This window comes from Periophthalmus magnuspinnatus, chromosome 17 (assembly GCF_009829125.3).
Source record: "Periophthalmus magnuspinnatus isolate fPerMag1 chromosome 17, fPerMag1.2.pri, whole genome shotgun sequence".
NCBI classification, from domain to species: domain Eukaryota; kingdom Metazoa; phylum Chordata; class Actinopteri; order Gobiiformes; family Gobiidae; genus Periophthalmus; species Periophthalmus magnuspinnatus.
This window is the reverse complement of record NC_047142.1, coordinates 18,728,670-18,749,280: the sequence shown is the minus strand read 5'-3', so window position 1 is coordinate 18,749,280 and position 20,611 is coordinate 18,728,670. Positions and strand designations below refer to the sequence as shown.

At 37.4% G+C, this 20,611-nt stretch overlaps 1 protein-coding gene across 2 annotated transcripts; it reads right to left on the bottom strand.

The window, feature by feature from the left end:
- Positions 1–556: 556 nt before the first annotated feature.
- LOC117385434 (neurturin) lies at positions 557–20,389 on the bottom strand. 2 transcript variants are annotated; one of them, XM_033982730.2, is made up of 3 exons: positions 19,940–20,389; positions 4,327–4,618; positions 557–3,433 (listed from the first exon to the last, which is right to left on the bottom strand). In XM_033982730.2, exons 2-3 carry the CDS (start codon positions 4,589–4,591, stop codon positions 3,006–3,008), a joined length of 693 nt encoding a protein of 230 aa, XP_033838621.1. In that variant the 5' UTR covers positions 4,592–4,618; positions 19,940–20,389; the 3' UTR covers positions 557–3,005. The 2 variants fall into 2 exon arrangements, with proteins under 2 accessions (XP_033838621.1, XP_055084610.1); XM_055228635.1 differs by lacking the exon at positions 19,940–20,389 and adding an exon at positions 15,658–15,774 and having other exon boundaries at positions 2,182–3,433.
- Positions 20,390–20,611: the final 222 nt, after the last annotated feature.

Sequence of the window (20,611 nt, the reverse complement as noted above, 5' to 3'; positions counted from 1 at the left end):
GGCCGATGGTTTATTTAGTGTTACCTGATCCGTGGCAGTAAGTCCAGCCATGCTGATTCTCTCACTACTGTAGACTAGTAATTAGTCTGGACCAGGTAAATTTGTATTAGATTTCAGGATGGTAAAAATAGATGTAAAGACGATCCAAAAACAGGGGTAAGGGTCACTATTCTAATACGTCATTATGGAAATATTTAATTTCCCTTAAAGCTGCAATATGTAGCTTTTCTGGAGATGTTATTTTTTGCCTTAAATGTTCAACAGTATGGCATTAAACATACTTATTCTCTATGGAGATAAGGAAGGGACACTGCAGGACAGTTCAAGTTACATGTTTTGAAGGAAGCTGGAAATGAACCATATGCGATGAGTCTTAACAACTCACCACATCCATGTTATTCCATCAAATATTAACTGTTTTAAAATGTATAAAACTAAATTTAAAAAAACAAAAATAAAACGGAAGAAATTAAAATATTACCACACCAGCTCAGACCCAATAGCTTCAATGTATTGTGTAACAAGTGACAAACTGCTTAAAATAACAGGATCCATGTTTAGTACCTCTGAAATGAGCTTTATTCAGCAGAAGGTTACATAAACACTTTGGCACAGATGCTTAATGAGAATAAGCTGTCCTGTTTCTGCTTGTGTGCTAATCTAAATAAATATGCAAAACATAATTTAGTTACCAAATAAATAATATCTTTACTACAATATATAAATGCGCCGCATCCACACCTCATGCTGCGCCTTCTTTAAAAAATAATCATAAAAACACAACCACTGTACTTCAGGCAATCTGTTGTGACGGCTTCAAGGGCGAAAGGAAAAGTAGGAAAAAGTTGCTTCATAAGTTCATCAGGGACTTCTATTCTAAAGTGTAGCAGGCAAAACAATGTGGAGGCAAAGGACTGGCCGATGAAAGGCTACGGGCGCCGGAGGTTTGGAAATTCAGTAGGTGCGTTCAAGAGGTATAAGTATAATTTGATGACATATTTTATCTCAGTGATATTAACCATATATTAAACACAAAGCAGGACAGAACATTTGTATATTATATTTTAAAGTTTATCATCTGACTTTTTCCAGTTCAGTTTTAAATTATAGATGTATCATATTCCCAGTTTTCCTAATTGTAAACCAATTAAAATTTTAAGATGCCAGCTACTTGAGTTAACATTCCCACAAAAGTATTATGAAAATATAGTCTTATATTTGCCCATTGTAAACTAGCAGTTAATGGCTTGGCTCTTTTTTTAATATTGTTTTCGTATCTCTATGTTGTTAACAGCCAGGCATCTAAAGATGACAGACTTTTCCAATAAAAAATCTATTTACGATGTCAGATCCCAATCACAACAGGCTCTTTAAAAAGTTATAATGTAGGATGTAGCACGCAACACATTTCACAAAAATCTAGCCCGGCTTTATAGTTTGTTTTCTGAAAGTTTAAAAAGAACGTGTCAGTATCGCTCAATAAATCCATCCCTCTTCTTCACACTCAGTATTTCCCAACACTGCCGAATGTAAACTTCACAAATTACCACCAGACTCACTTCATAGGAGCGGTGCATCGCGATTCAACATGTGTTTTGGCAAATCGTCAAGGGGATGATAATGGAACGGGATCATTTGGGACAAGAATAAATACCAATATGGAAAACAGATTGGATGAAGTGCTAATGAGTTTTTAAGCAGGCGTTTTCAGTCATCTATACTCCCAAAAATGAAATATTGACTTTAAATTTAAGTATGTCATCTTTTCCCATCCAAATTGTTTATGTTAACTCCAAGTATACATTATAAACAGGTTAACATAAAAATCATTTGGATCAGCAATGGGAATAACAAGGAAAAAGATAGCATAATGTATTTAAATAAAGATGCTTGTCTCCGTGGAGATGTTCTTGCTTTGCCTGGAATGTTCTACAGAATGACTTTATATTTATCTATCTCCATGGAGACTAATGGTGAATAAGTGAGCCAATAAGTCAAGCTACAGGTCAGATCAATGGAAAACAAGCACACTTTGCTTCTTAAGGTAAAACACTTGTAAATAAATAGCTGCAAGATGGATATGAGTAATGCATTACTGTGAAATATTCCCAGCAAAGCACTGACATCTCCATGAAGACATGAAGCATTACACAATGCACCAGTCAATATTTCATTTTTTTAGTGTATTAAAAAGTACAGAGGAAGATCCAAACCTCCAGATCAGAAAAGAAGGGTTTCATTGCATTATTAGTAACACTTTACCTGAGTGATAACACTGTAAGAGCCAAGCAGGACACCAAAAACACACTGAACACATCTGCACATGGAGAGACTATTGGAGCTGTCAAAGAGGCTGTATGTAGTATTTATGTCATCATATTTTTACTGCAATAAGGGACATATGCAGCTGCAGGCCTTCACAGCTGTGTCCTGGACTACTGCCAATCAGTGTCAGGATTTTGAAAAATTTGGAAAATCAGTTCTGACTTTATTTTGGATGGATATTGTATGAATGAAGAGCCTGAATTCTCACTAGATTTGTTGTAAGTGGGTGTATTTAAACCCTGTTGAAAGAACTTATATCAAATAGGAGAAATTTGTTCTCACATAATTTGTCCCAAAACTGCATACAGCCCCTTTGTGTTGATAAAATCTAGATCTGCTTAATCACCGGGATGAAAGAGAAGGAGGACTCTGACTTGGCATAAGTATTGGACCACAGTATTGCTAACATTGTGTTGCTACATGATTGTTTCAGCACTTTGCTCAGTGTCACTACAGATAGCAGGTAAAAGCTTGTTTGGGGTGTGTGCAGTGTGTCTTCTTTATATAAATCCATGTAAAACACTGAGTCCACTGTCCACTGAAGGTCCTGACGCTCAGAGCCCAGAGCGTGGCCAAAGGACAGCTTTAATATTTCCATTGAGCTTATTCTCCAAAGTAACAACACCAGATCCATGATGAGAGGCTGAGCAGCATGAGAAGAGATGAGTTAGTCTTTTGGGTCATACACACCCACAGTTTTTAGCCGATAAGTTCTGTATTGTGCGATATTTGTAGTTATCGTCCAAAAAGGAAAAGTCTTCTTCAAAGGCGGTGGGCCGACAGCAGGGTCCGTTGCTCACCTTGTCTTTGCGTCCCTTCTTCTTGAAGCCAGTCCTCATCATGTGCTCCATGGTGATGTCGTAGTTGCTACGGTGACCCGTGCACTTGCCACTGCAGTAGCGCAGCAGCATGGTCTCATTGCTCTCATAGCCCAAGCCTAGTTCGCTCACTGTTAGTTTTAGCTCTCTGACGGAGCAGGGTTTGGGCCTCCGTGCCCTCTTAGTCCTCCTGCTCTGGTCCAATCTGCTCTTCCTCCTCTTCCTGTCCAACAGCGCCCCCACCACGTGCTGCAGCTCGCTCTCCGTAAAGCTCTGGAACATGCGTGTGACTGACATAAGAACAAGAACAAGACAACAGGTCAGAGAGGAATGACAGCATCAAATAAGATGATTTCAACAACAATCACTGATGGATGCAGTGCAACTGTAGCATCTGTCTAAACACACATCTGGATTCCAGTAAGCTTGTTTGTTGTCATATGTCAATCGGCGCAGACTTTCACAGAACTGAAGACTTCTCATCACATTTATTACTGTATCACTGTTGTGCAATGCTATTGAGTCATTCAACATACAACAATGTTTTCTTCTGCTTCTATAGTTTCAAGTACGTAAACAAATGACCAAAGACATAATCTATAAGCAGAAGCATCTGTAAACCAGAGTACAAAGTGAACACATTTCACTTCATTGGCCTAATTGGGTTTGGACACAGTAAAGTCAGCAGTAATTGGATTCTTAGAGCTTAATAACATTTGTGCCTATCAGAGCCGGACAGGGCACAGGCCACTATTGGCATTTAACAACTCCACAGCACTGCACAAAATCTAACCCCTGACGTTAAGCATAACAATTGATTGCACATAGAAAGCAACCAGTGAACTTGTTTTACTACAATATCGATCCGCATTTTAAACATATTAATTTAAGCTTCCGTCCATCTGTATTAAAAATGATTGACCCATAGAATGCTGTGGTGTAATCTGAAACCCAGCAATTCTGTAATATAATTCATTACGTAGTTGTAGTGCAAAATAATTAGATTGATTAGAAACATTTAACACTGTCTAATAATTTATAAATATACTTTGTGTTAGAGCCTCTCCTCTTTCTATGCCTTTCTTCCACTGAAGTTGATAAATGAGGTGGTAACTGAATCCTGGACACACTTCACGTCTCACCTTATCTTAAAACAGACAAGAAAAAAAAAAGTTTATCTTACACTCAGAGAGAAGTGAGCCCATGTCATCGGTTGATCGACTTCTCCTCCGTGGACCACCCATTGCTGACGACTCCGCTTTGGATTTTGAATTTGATACGTTTGAAAGAGTCCTTGAAGTAGATTTGGAATAACTTGCAGAAGGAGTTTGAGGGTATTTGGTGTTGGGTCGGGTCTGTCCCAGAGCGGCCATGTTTCTAAGGAGCACAGCGGATAAGGCAGCGCCACAGAGCATGAAGGCAAGAGTAGCACCTTTCCATAACTTCATCTTAGAGCGTGGAGGAGCATTGAAACTCTGCAAAACAAACACAAATGCACAGAATGCATTAGAAAAAGTAGTGATCGTAATGGTCATCCACAACAATCCTACGCACTAGTGTTGTCACAATACTAATTTCAAACTTGATTTCTCTACTAATTCCGATAGTATAATGATAATTAAAAGCACTCTTTATTTAGACAATGCCATTTTCAACATCAAAGGGTAGTACTTTCTTCATCTGGTGTTACATCTGTGTAATCCTTCAGTCGTCCAGGTAGGTTCCACAGTGATGGATGGAAGTGCTACATATACTAGTCTATTATGTGATCTTATACTTGTGATACAGCTCGAAATCATTCTAAAGCTATTCAGCAAAGGTTCATTTATGTCCTGTGAATGTGAGTTTTTAGTATTGATACCTGCTCAAATGAGTATCTAGTTTTGATACTAGTTTTGGTAATGATTAATGATTTGTACTTATCCCAAATGCATAAAATAATAGAGAAGTCAGAGTGGCGCAATATTTTGCAATGAAATCAAAATTGCAGTTTGAGCTGGCACAATTATCTCAATACAAAAGAAGAAAGGGAGAACAAATCTTGTGTTTTTATAGACAAATCTTGTGTTTTTATAGACAAATCTTGTTGCATGTTGTTTTGACCTCTACAAACATGTTCTAACATTCATGAGATTCTTATATTAGTTTATCAGATTTCAATTTTCTCTCAAATGTTAACACTACTGTTTTGTTTTTTTGTTTTTGTTTTTGTTTTGTTTTTTTTTGGGGGGGGGGGGGTTGCGCCCTCTGAAAAAATCCTACTATATAAATAAAGTATACGCTACATAAATCACAAATCTAATTGCAATACTTTATCTAAACATGGTGCAGCCCTCAGAGGAGATTAGATTGCAGTTGTTATAATTTTTAAGATCATTAGTTTTCTTAAGTACAACTTAACCTAAATGCTATGGGTATCGCATCAGGGTGAAAAAATCCATATTGGACCATCCCTAAAAGACATTGCAGGAAAAAGACAAAAAAGCATTAGTCACAAGGAAGCAGATGTATTTGACTATATACCTCAAAAGTACTTTTCTTAGTGTTTTGTTTTTTGTTTTGTTTTTTCATTAATTTAGGGCACTAAATTATTACACTCACATACAAGTTGCGTTTTGTTTCATTCCCACATGTTTAACACAAAAACCCTGCAGGACTTCTCTCAAAACGAAAACACTTGTGATGTCATGTGGTAATACAGGAAGTGCTCCACTATGTTTTTACATACACCTTTTGGATAATTTCAGCCATGGAGTTGCCAATCTTTAGTGAACAAAAGGTAAAAGGTTGTTGTTGACTTGAAAACTACCACAACATGACATCACAAGGTGGAACGGGGCATTTTGAGCTTAGACTAATAATGAAGTGTTATTCAAACATGAAATATTTGAATGAAACAAAACACAATTTGATTAGGTTCACAGGAGTCAGTTTTCCGTACTATAGGACCTTTAAAACATTACACAGTCTCAGGGCACAGGAAATGCTTGGGAAAAAAGGGAGTAAAATTTTATTTTAAAAAAACAAAAAACGTCCAAACCCATTTTTCAACTATAAGGTTATTCAGGGTATCTCAATTTAATTTTAATGCCACAAGATAAAAAGAGACGATAAAAACAGCAGATAAATCACTCACTAGTCTAGATAGACTGCATAGATTGCGCAAGTTTTATTGCATTCTTTTAAAAAGATTATAGAGCTGACATTTTAGGATTTTGCAGAGGTAAGTGGCAGAATGGTTCAACATGTTTTACCACTTTGTGAACAGAGGTGATTGCAAATTAGCAGATTATGGCTGGAGGTCAGATGAGGCGTGGAAGCAGGATGTGAGGTCATGAAAACATATAACGTAAATCGCAAAATCTCAGAATGAATACATGTTAAAACAGTTGAGTGAGCTGTGCCTTCCCTGTCATACCCTAAAACACCATGTAATAGTTATCACTCCTGTGTGACCTTGGTCTCTCACCTCAGGCCATCCACAAACCACCTTTATATTACACACGTTTACATTGGGTGACTGTGTCTGTCAGCTCATTTTCACTCTAAGTGGGTTCCCGAGGTGCGTTCGACATCCCTGGCTGACACCTGAGAATGCACTGTGTGTTTAAGGCCAGCTCTGCTCCAGCGCCAGAGGAAAACAAGTGAAACCGAGCCAGAGCCACGACCTCCTGCCCCCGACTGGCTCTGCTATACGGATCACACAGGCATTGTGCAAGAGACAGCAGAGCACAGGTGAGAATATCAAGACATCTGTCATTGCATTTAAGAAGAGGAATATATTTGTTTACATCTCAAATTGAGCACTGCTGCAGATAAAACAACTATTCTGGACTAGACTCAGAACAGTTGATGAATTACTTATAATTAATAATAGTAATAATAATAATAATAATAGTAATAATAGTAATAATAATAATAATAATAATAATAATAATAGTAATAGTAATAATAATAGTAATAATAGCAATAATAATAATAATAATAGTAATAATAATAATAATAATAATAATAATAATAATAATAATAATAATAATAATAATAATAACGGATTAGATTTATATAGTACATTTAGAGGATGTCAATCGGTGCCATCGGTGCCTCCAACCACTCTCACACACAACGTTCATAAAAGACAATGCTGATGTAGTGTTTTGCCTAAAGACAACAACCGTTTCCACTAGAGTCACTGCTATGCCACTGTATTCCTGGTATTCTGAGCGGTCTCATTCATGTAGTAACCTGGCCCAACCCTGCTAAGCTTCTGATATCAGATGAGATCATTGACGAGGTGGTAGGGCTGCCTCGGTGATGGAGATGTGGCAGTCGCACATTGCTGACTGATAGAGTGTGTCAGCCATTTGGCATTCACACAGTTACAGTGACATAGGTGAGGCAGGATGTAAATTAATCTTACATTAATTGCTGCTATATTCTTTTGTATTCTGGTTGATTATTATCTAGTGCTTTTTGTCATAGACACTAATGAATTTAGAATTGCAAAAAACACTTTTAGCATAAACTAGTGCAGTAACGCAGGTGGTCTAGTATTTTGCGTTATTTGGTATCAGTTCTTCCACTGTCAAAAATATGCAATAAATGGAATCTCCTTTACGCCTGACAAGCACATCTTTCAACATCTCCCATAAACCAAACTATGGCCACCACAAACCTCTGATGGGTTGGATCTAATATTTTGTGCTTTCTTTGTTGTCACGCATGAAGTATTAGAGAACTTTAACAAGAGCGTGCCTTTGTATTTGTGGTAACATGTCACCGGAGTCAAGCCTTCCCCCAGAGCAGGAAACGGAATACTGCAGCAACTAACGGCAAATCCAGACCGGAGCAGACCGAGTGCTTCTGCAGAGCTGTGCATATGGAGCACTGTTTACAGTCAGGACATACAGCCACAATAATACAGTGTTTCCAGGAAGTGGTCTGCAACATTAAACACCAACGAGATATAAACTCAATCTGGGCTCAGATCCCAGTACATGCACACAGTATTCCTCATGTAGCAGCACATCCTCAGAGAAACTTTATATGCAAATTCAACATTTTGTATCTGCACAAATGATTATTATTGTGCTACAGTATTGTTACAACTACATATCTGGTACAGAATATTGCATATTTTTTACATTATATTATATTATTTTTATGATGTCTTTGTCATATCACCCAGCTACATTTGACATATTTCTGCATATTCTGTTGTTACTATTTCTATTACTAACCAACTAGACTAACCTCAGATACCGCTGTTATTTATTTTTTTTTTCAGCAGGTTTTTATCAAGTAGATACCCACTGTATCTTCAATCACAACTGAATTATTAACTGATGTATAGCTTTATATACTACTACTACTACTACCACAGCTGCAACTTTTACTTTTATTTCTAGTACCTTTGCAACTACTTTTGCAACTATTACTACAAAATACATTTAAATACATTGCTAATTTTACTACCGTTACTACTTACACCTGAAATCAAACTTATTTTACATATTAAATTAAATCATTCTAAATTATTATTATATATATTAATATTATTGTTTTGCCTCAAATGTTCCACAGTATGACATTAAACCTTATTATCTTAATGGAGACAGGCAACCAGTGCAAGTTGTAGGACAGATCTGTGGAAAAGCAAGACCACTCACGGTAGAAATGAATGTTTTATAAGGTATTTTTCCGCTATAAAAACACCTGCTGAATAAACACAAGGCCAGATCGCCATGGAGACAATCATGACACGATACCACACCATAAAAGTTTCATATGAAATTAACCTTTCCTGAATATCTTTAGAATGATCTTGAGCTGTATCAGAACAAGTATAAGACCACATGGACCATACCTGATGACAGGGATTACACAGTTATAGGGCCACTTGGTAATATAAAAGAAAGTACTATGATTTAATGACATTCATACTGTCTAAATAAATTCCTTAGTATTGAAAACAAGTTTGAACTTTTAGTATGACAGCACAACAAAACACATCTTTAATTGCACAGTTTATCACTTCACTCGAAATAGACTATAAAGTATACCTTTCCTATAAATAATTACATCTATAAAATCACATGCAAATTGACGCAGTCCTTATCTGTTTTGGTTACAGCGCAAAGACAACACAGAAGTCAATGCACACGTGGGACTTATCCAAACAGGCCAAACCAGTCCTATGGGTACATCCTTCCACCCATCACTCACGATTCTACACAGAGCTGACACCGGGATCCACTGCTGTACCATAAAGAGCTCTAGCGGTACTCATTTGGCAGTCAAACATATCAACTCACAACCTCACTTTTACACAAAACCGTCCATATAAATCAAAAGGTGCACATAATGACTCAGGAGCGTTTGAATCACCTCACTGAAGGATGAGACCGCTCTCTTTACAAAATGACTACCGGTAATTTAGTTTTTCTTGGTCTGACACACTTTTGATGTGTGCCAGTGGAAGATGACTTACGCCTCATGTAAATACTCAATACCAAATGACTCACCATGCAGGAGATAAGTGATAGATGATGGTTTTAGACGCAGGAGTTTATACTGAAGAGAAGTGGCAAAGAAGAGAATATGGAGAATCTTGTCAATGACCTTGGCTTTTATATTGGATGAATTTCACTTATGGGCAAGTTGCTTTGAGAGTGTAGTTCAATAAAGCTGATCAGACTTGTGCAGAAATTCAGTCAATTTATGTCACTTTACATCAAGATCAAATATCAATCTTTAAAGGTCCTATATTCCACAACATTTAGTCTTGTGAGCTTCAAGCCATGTTATAATGTTTTTACCTCCTCCAATATACCTGGAGTTGTGTTTGAGTAACACTTTATTACTAGTCTGTCTACTTCTCCAAAGCTCAAAATGCTTTGTTCCACTTCATGACATCACATGAAGTGGTAGTTTTTAAGTTAAGAGCTACCTTTTACCTTTTATTCAGTAGAGATTGGCAATTCCATGGCTGAAATGATCCAAATGATTGTAGTGAAGGTGCCTGTTTTACCACATGACATCACAAGGTGCAGCAGAGTGTTGTCCGTTTGAGAAAAAATGCAGCCCAAATATGCAGGGTTTGTGTGTTAAACGTGTGTTAATGAAACAAAACACAACTCCAGGTCTGTTTTTGATGAGGAAACAACATTATAACATAGATCAGAAAATAGTGCAATATGGAACCTTTAATTACCTTTAACAATAGTTAATTTGATATTGGCACATAAAGTCTGGAATGTCTTTTAGTGCAACGAGATGCAACGACATTTCAATAAGGCTAAAACAATAGCTGTAGCTTCAAAGCGTGGTAATTCCAGGTCTGTAAATTATTCAAATTATTCTATTGAATGTGTATGAAGATTAAAAAAAACACAAAAAAAACACAGAGGAGCACTTCTTGTATTACCACTTGGGAGGAGGAACACAGTGATTTCACTTTGAGAGAAGAACACAGCCTAAATATGCAGGATTTGTGTGTTAAACATGTGTGAATGAAATAAAACACAACTCCAGGTCTGTTTGTGATGAGGAAACAACATTATAACATAGATCAAAAAGTTGCGTAATATGGGCCCTAAGACTAATTGCTGATTACCTTTTAAAGACACAAAGAAACAATAAACCACCAAGCTATGTCCGCGAGAGATAACTTCATTAAATGCTATAGAAAATGGATGGATGTAACTGAGAAAAACATTTGATCAGATTCTTCAAATTTACATTTTAGCCGCAAGTGCAACATACTCACACATACTTTACAACATGCTGTATTACATAACATTTAAACACAGTAGTAGTTTAACATCACTACATCCTTATGTGCCAAAACACGTTAGCTATAGCATGCTAACTCCTCGTTGCGCGGGCAGACATTTGTTCCTTGGAGGCCTTTGAACGCCTCACTTATAATTATGAGGAGCCAAAGTGAGAGCAATTTGTCTTCTCTTCTCATAATGATCTGTCTTTCAGGGCGTGACCTCTGCACAGTGAAAGTTAACTAGACCTGTCCTGATGTAAGTTTGAAAATGAGGTAACTGTTTTCGTGTTCAATTAATAGATTAGGTTCAGACAATTGCACCGTTTTAGATGAGAGTTTTCGGAGGGAACATAATCCATCACTGTCAAACCTGTGTTATCTTTGTGCCCCTCTTTCCTCAAACTTCGCTGGGTTTCTCAAAGGCTGCACTCACATTTAGCAAGACACGCTGATAGTTATAATTATTCTATTCTCAATCCCATCTGTTTTACGCCAATAAAAGTGCCAGCAGCTTGTTTGACATGTCCTGTAATATAAATCATGGTAGAAGACATTTAATATCCAACAGTGAGGTCAGCCACTCTCTGTTTATGGTAGTGGAACCAAAAGCAGACTTTGAAATATGCAAACAGTTCAGTCTAACTCAATATCACTTTGAATGATGTCCTCCCAAAACCCTGCTTGGTCAGTCTGTCATTGGAATGCTGTTTTTCCCTTTTATTACAACTTTACAATTGATTTCCAAGGAATGAAACAAACAAATAAAGGTATGACACTATGTAAGTTTTCAATGAGATTCCATCGCTCCATCCAAAAGTCCAGCTTACAGGTCAGGTCTGTGGAGAGCCTGCTCAAAGTAATAACGTTTGTTTTAAGGTATTTTTGAGCATTAAAAACAACAGTTATTGAACAAATATATGTAACAGAATTCTACTGACTTACTGTGGAAAAGTCAAAGCGAAGAAATATAAAATAGCAATGCCATAGTGGTGGACACAGTGTACCTTTTAAATGAAAACCTTACATCTTGTCTCTACAAAGGAACAGTCAAAACAATGTTAAATAAAGTGTAAATACAATGGGATGGACAGGCTTAATTAATCCAAAAACATAGGAGGAAACAGTAATTAACAGGATCCGTGCCAACAAAACAAAACCAATCAAAGAAACTAAACAGTGCGCTGTACGTTAATTTTAGAAATGTTGATTCCCTCACAAAAGATGTTTTCATTTTAATCCAATCCACTTTATTTATAAATCACATTAAAAAAAACAAGACAGCTTATCAACATGGTCCTGGTCAAGAAAACAAGACAGGGATTGTGTTCTGTGTTTTGGGTGGGTCAATTAAATACATGTTTTTGTCTGAATCCTGAGTTACAATCATGCAACTGTGAGCTATGTTCAACACCGTGGCATTAAACTCGTGTGTGTAATTTACAGATGTTTTTGATGCTAGAAAATACCTTGAAACGCATTTTCTATGTGGGCGGGGTTGCCTCTCCACAGATCTGACCGTAGCTTAGCCCTGGAGGCATCACCTGCTTTTCTCTGTGAAGGTGTGAAACATTCAAAGCAAATCTATGGAGACAGCAAGTAGCAAGGCCTTCACCAGAAAAGTTACGCAGTGTATCTTTAATTTGCGTGTTGTATTTTGATAACGCAGGTTTTTGTGTTCCGCATTATACAAGTCCATACAAAATTGTTTCTAATTTCTCTCAAAAACACCACTTTAGTGCAAACAGAGGTGCATTTTTTTCTTTTATATCAGCTGTAATAAGGAAGTGAATGTGTTTATAGTGTAAATACTAAAAATGGATAACACAAGGCCAGTCGCTGCATTTACAGGAGAAGCGCATATGATAAATCGATATAACTTGTGTAAACATAGGGACAAGGACAGTAAACCAATACAGACAGAGCATAACCATACATCATCTTAACTACACATGGAAAACCAACCGACTTGAGGCACTGCAAAAAGGAAATCTACATGAGTTAAACGGACTTAAACGCAGAACAATAATCTTTTAGGCAATTTTGATTTGATTTGTAGGTCTCAACTGTTTCATTCATACTGTTAAGATTTTTCCTGTTTTCTGTTTTCTCTAAGCAAAATCATTGAAAATAATGATTAGGTATTGCATCTGTGGAGGAAAGAGATTGGACGCAAAGAGCAGGCTGACTGTTGGTGGTCCACTCTTGTTTCACTTCACCCTGACAAAAGATGTTCAGAAGTTGTGTGCGAGTGGTTTTAAAATTCAGTAATATAGCTTTAAGTGCAATTTTCTTACATAAAAATATAAATAAATAAAAATTGGAATCTGTCATCATCAAACAAATTAAACAATCTAGAGTCAACGAGGGAAATAGGGTTGTCAAAAGTAATGAAAATCACATACTAATCGATATAGGACTAGTATCGAAACTCTATACTGATTTGAGCAAGTATTGATCCAAAAAAGTCCCATTCACAGGACAGAAATGAACCTTTCCTGAACAGCTTTAGAATGATCTTAAGCTGTATCAGAATAAGTATAAGACCACATAGACTAGTATACGCCTATAGACCACTACGGAATCTACCTGTACGACTTACACAAATATAAAACCACATGGTAATACAAAAGAAAGTACTGATTTAATGTTGAAAGTCATATTCTAGCGACTAAATCGTGTTTTCAGAATCGGTATTGAGTATCGAAATCCTCAGTCGGTAGTAACAAAAATCAAAGTTTGAAATGTTAGTATCGCGACAACACGGCAAGTAAATAAATCAAAATTATTATTCTGACTTCAAGACATTTTTGCAGGTATATATCATTTTTGCAGTGTGGGAGGAAGGGGGCACCTGTGTTTTTCTTAGGAGCGCAGCGGAAAGACAGGAGGCCTTCCTGAGAGAACAAATGCTTGGAGTCCCCCAGGAGCTGAGAGCAGGAGGAAAAGCCATCCACAAATACACACATAAAAGTACAGATGATTCGCAAAGAACACTCCGGCAGCTGTAGCCCGTCTCCCCGTCTCACTGATGTGCCCAAGCATGCTCCCGACAAGCTACAGAGGCCCTGAGCAAAGGCAACAAATTCACCCATTCAACTCTGGACAAAATGCATGTCCTGAGAAGATAAAGAAGACAACCTTGACATGTGTGAAAATGCTCATTAATTTTCGACGTGGGTCCGGAGCTATGTCATTGTGTTGTAACTATTTGGCTGTCAAACACGTGTCTACCTGGGCAGGGACAGTGATTGAAGGCATTCCCTCAAGATCATGTTCACGTTTCAGTGTCAGAGCATGTAAAAGGAATTCTGGTGCCAATACTATGTCTGTGTGCGTCTGTCAAAGCAGCTCCTCATTGGGCTGTACAATATATAGCAATTTATTTTAAGTATAGTGGCAATTATGAAGTCAGAAAGGCTGCAATTATTTAGGTAATAGAATGTCCTCTCCAAAGAACTAATTGTGTTGTCTTTAAATAGAAAGAAACTCAGCGTACCTGTTTTACATGTAAACACACATGGGATTCTTGTATTATTTCATCAGTTCATATTTTTCCTAAACGTTAATGCTCCTGGGGTTGTAATAATGCGCACCCACAGAATCCAACATTTTAATACTGCAAATCTAATCGTAATACTCAATAGGCCTGTCTTGATAAATACTGTATCATTCAATACATGACATACCGTACAATCATTTTTGGGGGTTAATACTTATCGTGGGTACTTTTTCTTTGTACCAGGAGGATAATTTGAGGTTTTTGTCTGTACTATGATGCGATGTTGAATTATGAACTTCTATGACTCATTATATTAACAAAATAAGTACTTTAAGTGTTCCATTGTGTTATTTATGTATTTCAGCCCACATTTTTAGCAATATTGTGCATTTAGAATACTTTTGGAGGGATAATTCTGGTTTATAGTTTGGTTTTAATATTATCGTTTATCATCTAGATTTATTGCAGCAATATATCGCAGTTCAAAATGTGTTATAAATACAAAATTTAAAAGAAAAAAACAAAAACAAAGATTTGTATTGTTAATGTTAACCAAAATCTGTTTACTTTTACTTAAGTAGATTTTTTCATGTGATATTTTTACTTTTACTTGAGTAACTTTTTACCTCAGCATCTGTTCTAGTAACAAAGTAACACAATTGAGTACTTCATCCACCACTGGTTATTCTGAAAGGCCTAAAAATAAATAAAAATCCCCTGAATCTGAGGAGATGTAACGCCTTAGACATTTTGCATTGAACTCCACTCACATCCTCATAGCGGGACACGCTTTCAAAGATCACATTGTGTTAAAATGCGTGATCCAATTGAGTTTTCAACAATTAGGTCAGCGGACACACAGTAGTAATAAGCTGTCAATGTGTCACTGCATTGGCATGGACAAGCCTATATCAGACAAACTGGAGACATCTAAGAGGCATTTGTGGTCGACTCTTATGAATGAAGTGCCCAGAGAGTCTATTGCAGCGTTCTTGTCACGTAGCTCGCAGCTTGACCGGTCCGACATAATTGCAGCCGCAGAAGATAACAGCTACTTGAATCAAGAGCTTTATTGTGCAAGGAAAAAGCATATCTCCAACTTTTTTGTCTTGCCACATTTTTTCCCATACGTTGGCTCCACAGACTTAGCCGCCTATGACTCACAGTAGTATAAACACTAAGTAGCATTGCACAATTTTAACTTTTCCCAAGCTTCTATTATCGCAAATTTGTAGTCTAACCTTCCATTGTTGTCCAGACAACCACTTCACGGGCAGGGTGCGCGTCAGGTCCCAATCGCACCATCACATAACCGTAGTTACATAAGGGATATCCCGGAGACTTCACATCCAGTATTTCACAATCTCTACATACGCAACATTGGTATCTAACTACAGTATAGTATAGGTGAAGTAAAGGTGTGTTAGCTCCTCCCAATTAGACGCTACTATTAGAACACACCCCACAAAATACCTAAGCTTCAAGCAGAGAAATTACCTACTGTAGGCTGTTGGAAAGAGGCCCAGAAGTCTTGTCGATTCCCCCAGTAAAAGTTCACATAGGCAGGCCTAGGGACAAGCCTGATAAAAGCCAGATTGATTTAATAGTAGCTTGGAGTTAGCATGTTAATAAAAAAAATAAATCTGGAATGTATCCTGTTGAAAACATTTGTAAAGAGGTGGAAGATTCTGCGGAATATAGTTGAGGTAATTGGTAAGTAAAAGCTACGTAGCCAATCGACAAACTTCACAAACTGACACCGTTTTTGCAACTATATAGCGTAGTTGTAGGACTAATATATAGAACGTATAGGACTAACTCATATTGCTAATGGATGTTGCGGTGAAAAACCTCAAAATCTCTCCAATCTTGACTGTAAACTATGTGAGTTACAGTAACTGCATTTAAATAATTAATTAGCATACAGCAATTAACACAATGGAATAAATGTGATGCAACTGACAGACTGTGTTTCATGTTTTAAGGCATAAACATAATTTGCTTCTAATTGTTGTCACTGAATAGTTTGCATATATATTTGGTCGAAACATCAATGCCACCAAAATATAATTCCATGAAAATCCACCCATCAAAGCAATTAGCGTTAGCATTGCGTGCATAAATGTGATTACGGACTAAATTCAAGAGACAAAACACTGTAAATATGGCTCCTTTTAAGAAAGTATTGGGAGGTGACAGCCGTAAGAGTGCTTGTGGAGGTAATAGGGACATATTCCAAAGATCAGGTCGGGATTAGCACTAATGCCTCTCGGCTTTATCTGCTGTCACGTGGGTTAACACCTGGCCGCAGTGTTGGTGGAGGTGCTAATCCAACGACGCAAGCTAACTCCAGTTTGCAAGCTACCGTTAGCCTTTTGCTTTTCGACCTAATGAAAACCCGTATGGAAAGTCAGGGAAAGTATAAACTCCTAAATGAAAAATGCAAAAACTTAATTTATGACAGAAAAACAATTAGTGCAAGGAACAATGTAGCATGACATGAAACACTGAACCACAAAATTGGCTACTATGTTTTTCTTTGCCACTCAGAAATGCAATATGGCTGCCAAACCACAGTATCTAAAATGATTAAAACAGAAATCGACACGTGGTGACGAGGGATGTATGGCTTTGTACAACATGGAAACTTCAAAAACAAATCAACATGTAATTATTCTTATTGCATTACATTGTCAAATCTTATTAGAGAGCAAATGTTTGGCTGTTCCTAAAAATACATAAAATGAACCTCAATAACAAAGTTTGGCGTGCTAAGGGTACATAAGGTTACTATATGCCACTGAGTTTGCTCAGATAATTAGTAATTTAATAAGAACCAGTAAAATGGGGGAAGTAACAAACAAAAGTATGCAATAATGATGCTAAGTAACTCCATTGCTATTTCCACAAATAAAAACAACAAACTAGTTCAGATTTAGAAGTATAATAGTGCAAATTACATAACACCAAAAAGGTAGACAAAAAATGTGTTAATGAAAACTAACCATGCCTTTATTCTGTCATGTGCCTGCCCCTTTTGGTCAAGAGTCAACAGAACAAACTAGTCACATGGTGGTTTGGCAGATTTTTATACCAGATGCCCTTCCCGTTAGAGACGGTCACATTTGAAAATCCCATTCTTAAGTCAAATAAATACATTTTTAAAAACTGACTGTGTACCTGCCCCACATAATCATTACCCTAACTATCCATTTCAGCTGGGACTGTCAGGGTTAGGGTAAGAGTTAGTCCCACAGTCCCCCCCCTCTCCCAAAATATTTTTAGAATATTTTATTTATATATATATATATATATATATATATATATATATATATATATATATATATATATATATATATATATATATATATATATATATATATACATACACACACACACACACACACACACACACACACAATCCCCAGTAATGTTTTGTAATGCAAAACAGCCTGTAATAAGTTAGTTATTTAATTATTACAGCTTTGAATTTTAGTATCTATCCCACAAACGTTTTGTGTTTTATGAGGTGGTCCCTAGCGTATAAATTTTAATACTAGTATAATTACTTATACTTTATACAAGTTACCCATAATTAGTATTATATAGGCTGCAGTTGTTCAGATGCAATTACCCACTTAAGACTATCAAAATTCCACTGAAAATTTATGAACATGGAACAACTTCTACTTCAGGATCAAGTGATCAAATAGATTTGTTGTTTTGGCGTCTGGGTGGTCCAAACAGCCATGAAATAAAATGGATTTCTTAAGATAGTTTTGGAAAAAGCATGGCTCAAATGCAACTGCTATCGTTCAGACTAGACCCCATTTTATTTTTACTGTTCAACCACTTACATTGGCCCGTGCTCTGTCACCATATGATAATTAAAACAAGCTTGTTCCTTGAGAGGCACGATGCTGCTGTTTTTTATTGAAATTGAAATGCGGAAAAACATCTGTGTCTAAAATGGAAAGAATACTGAAAATTCTTTCACGCATATTGGGCTAATTTTAACCGTGACGGCACTTCACCATCTCATTAAATCTTGGAGAAGAGGCTGAGAAGTTAAAAAGGTTTCAGTGCATTCTACAAAGCCTACAATAGCGCCTTATGGATTTATGCAGATTAATCCAGTGACCTAAGAGTGTAGAACAGTAAGTTACTGCACTTAAGACTTAGAAATGAGGTGCAAGGAAGATACCATTATAGAGCCCTTTTGACACTGTGCCAATTGCTAATAGCGGAAAGCGTGAGTCAACATATACCTTTGCCATGCATTTCAATAGCCCAATGCCACAGAGTAGATAATGTAAGAGCTGTCCTGTCACCTCTACAGTTTTTATTTCTTCCTAATGTCTATTCTGCATATAAATCTGTCAATGGTCTATCCCACTTTTACACAGCAGCAACGTCTCCAAATGAATGTAAACATGTTTGTCTTGGAGCAACCAAAGTTTGACGGCCACCTGGCACAAGTTGAATTGAACGCAAGCCTTTAAAAAATATGCCCCAACTGAGCAAGCAGAAGCAAGTACAAACATTTGAAATATGACATTTTACAATATAAGATCTCAGTTTTCCCATAACTATTAGCTGCACGTTCGCAAGAGAACAGAATGGGGAAAAGGTGATAAGAAAAGTGGTTATGAAAGTTGACTTTAGGCTTAACCTCCCCGTGGCTTTGCTCAGTTCTGTATAATCTCTACATATGATATGGGTTTATAGAGAGGGATCATCACCTGCTGTATGCACTACTGTATCTACTTAGTACAACTTTGCATAATTTAAATGACAAATTGCCATTCAACAAAATCCACTATAGTTAATATGCCCCCTGTCCTACTAATTTAAATATAAATAATCCCTCACTTCTTAGTATATATTTGTGTTCTGTTTTTATTTGCATAGCCAGACCAAGGCAAGATCTGTATTTCTTCAGCAAAAAGTCAAATTTCTGGGTTTGTTAAATTGTTGAATTGTGATTGATTACTATCCCAGTCTCATAAACGAGAGACTCCTTAGAAGAATTAGACAAAAACTCCTAAAACGTGTGTCCTGTTAAATATTCATAGAAGCATTTGGGAAACTGTCCAAACTGCGCCCAAGTGAAGAAATCCAGGCAGCACTTAAGAGCGCAATTACCCATTATAATGAGCTGTACCACCATGTTGGAGGGGTGACAAGGTCTCCACTCTGAAAAAACAAACTTTGACTCTGAAAACCAGAGTGATCTTTTCTTTTCGTGGTCGCCCTAAAACCTGTATGTCACAATCTTGTTCTGCAAACATTTCGTGACAGTGCTACTCTTGACTTCCAGGAAAAGGAGTCTTCTTGTTGATTGAGCTAATCCAATGTGGAGTTTCTGCCACTCAGCCTCTCCCAGTGCAGCGCTCGGCTAGCCAAACCAGCATCCTTCCTTCATCACTGCCACCTAGCTAGCTAACTAACTAACTGACTAACGCCTTCGCCGCCATAATCTGCCTTGGCTTAAAGTAACAAAAGAAGATGCGGTGTCCTTACCGTTCGGCCGGCTAATCCAGACTTAGCTGCGTGGCGTCTTCGTTCAGCTGACCTCCACGGGCGACAAGTGTTGCTCTCGTAAGTCCACCATCTCCATCCACAGCGCTTGGTGTTGTTCTCGCACCAACCATCACACAACTAACATGGGAGACGTGCTAACTTCACTCCAGAGGAAAAAATATTCTAACGTTATTTCATCGTATTTCCAGAAGTTGAAGACATTAAGACTGACATTCCGTTTTTTGGCGTACCTCAAGGTTGTGTTTTAAATCCATTAATATTGTTGAGTAAATGATATCAAAAAGGTAAAAATGTCAAAACTTTAGGTCATCACGTGCAATCTTCAAAAGTCCAAACTTGCAGCCTTGATTCTTTCAGATTCCTTGGTCTTTAGGTCCCGCTCCTTGATGCCTGATGGTTTTAGGGTGAAGAGGGAGAGCGTATTGCCTGCTCTTTCTCTCTCTCTCTCTGTCTCAGCTTCTCTGTGATGCCTGCGTCTGCCTCCCCCCGTTCAACTGTTGCTCCTCCTCCGTAGTTGTGCTTGTGGGCCGAGTCGGATTACTCCTGACATGATAATCTCCCCGGCTCGAGCACCAGGAGCACTAAAGGATGCTTTGGCCCGAGCAAAAGGGCTTACACATTTTACCTTCTGCCACCAGTGAGTCTGCCATC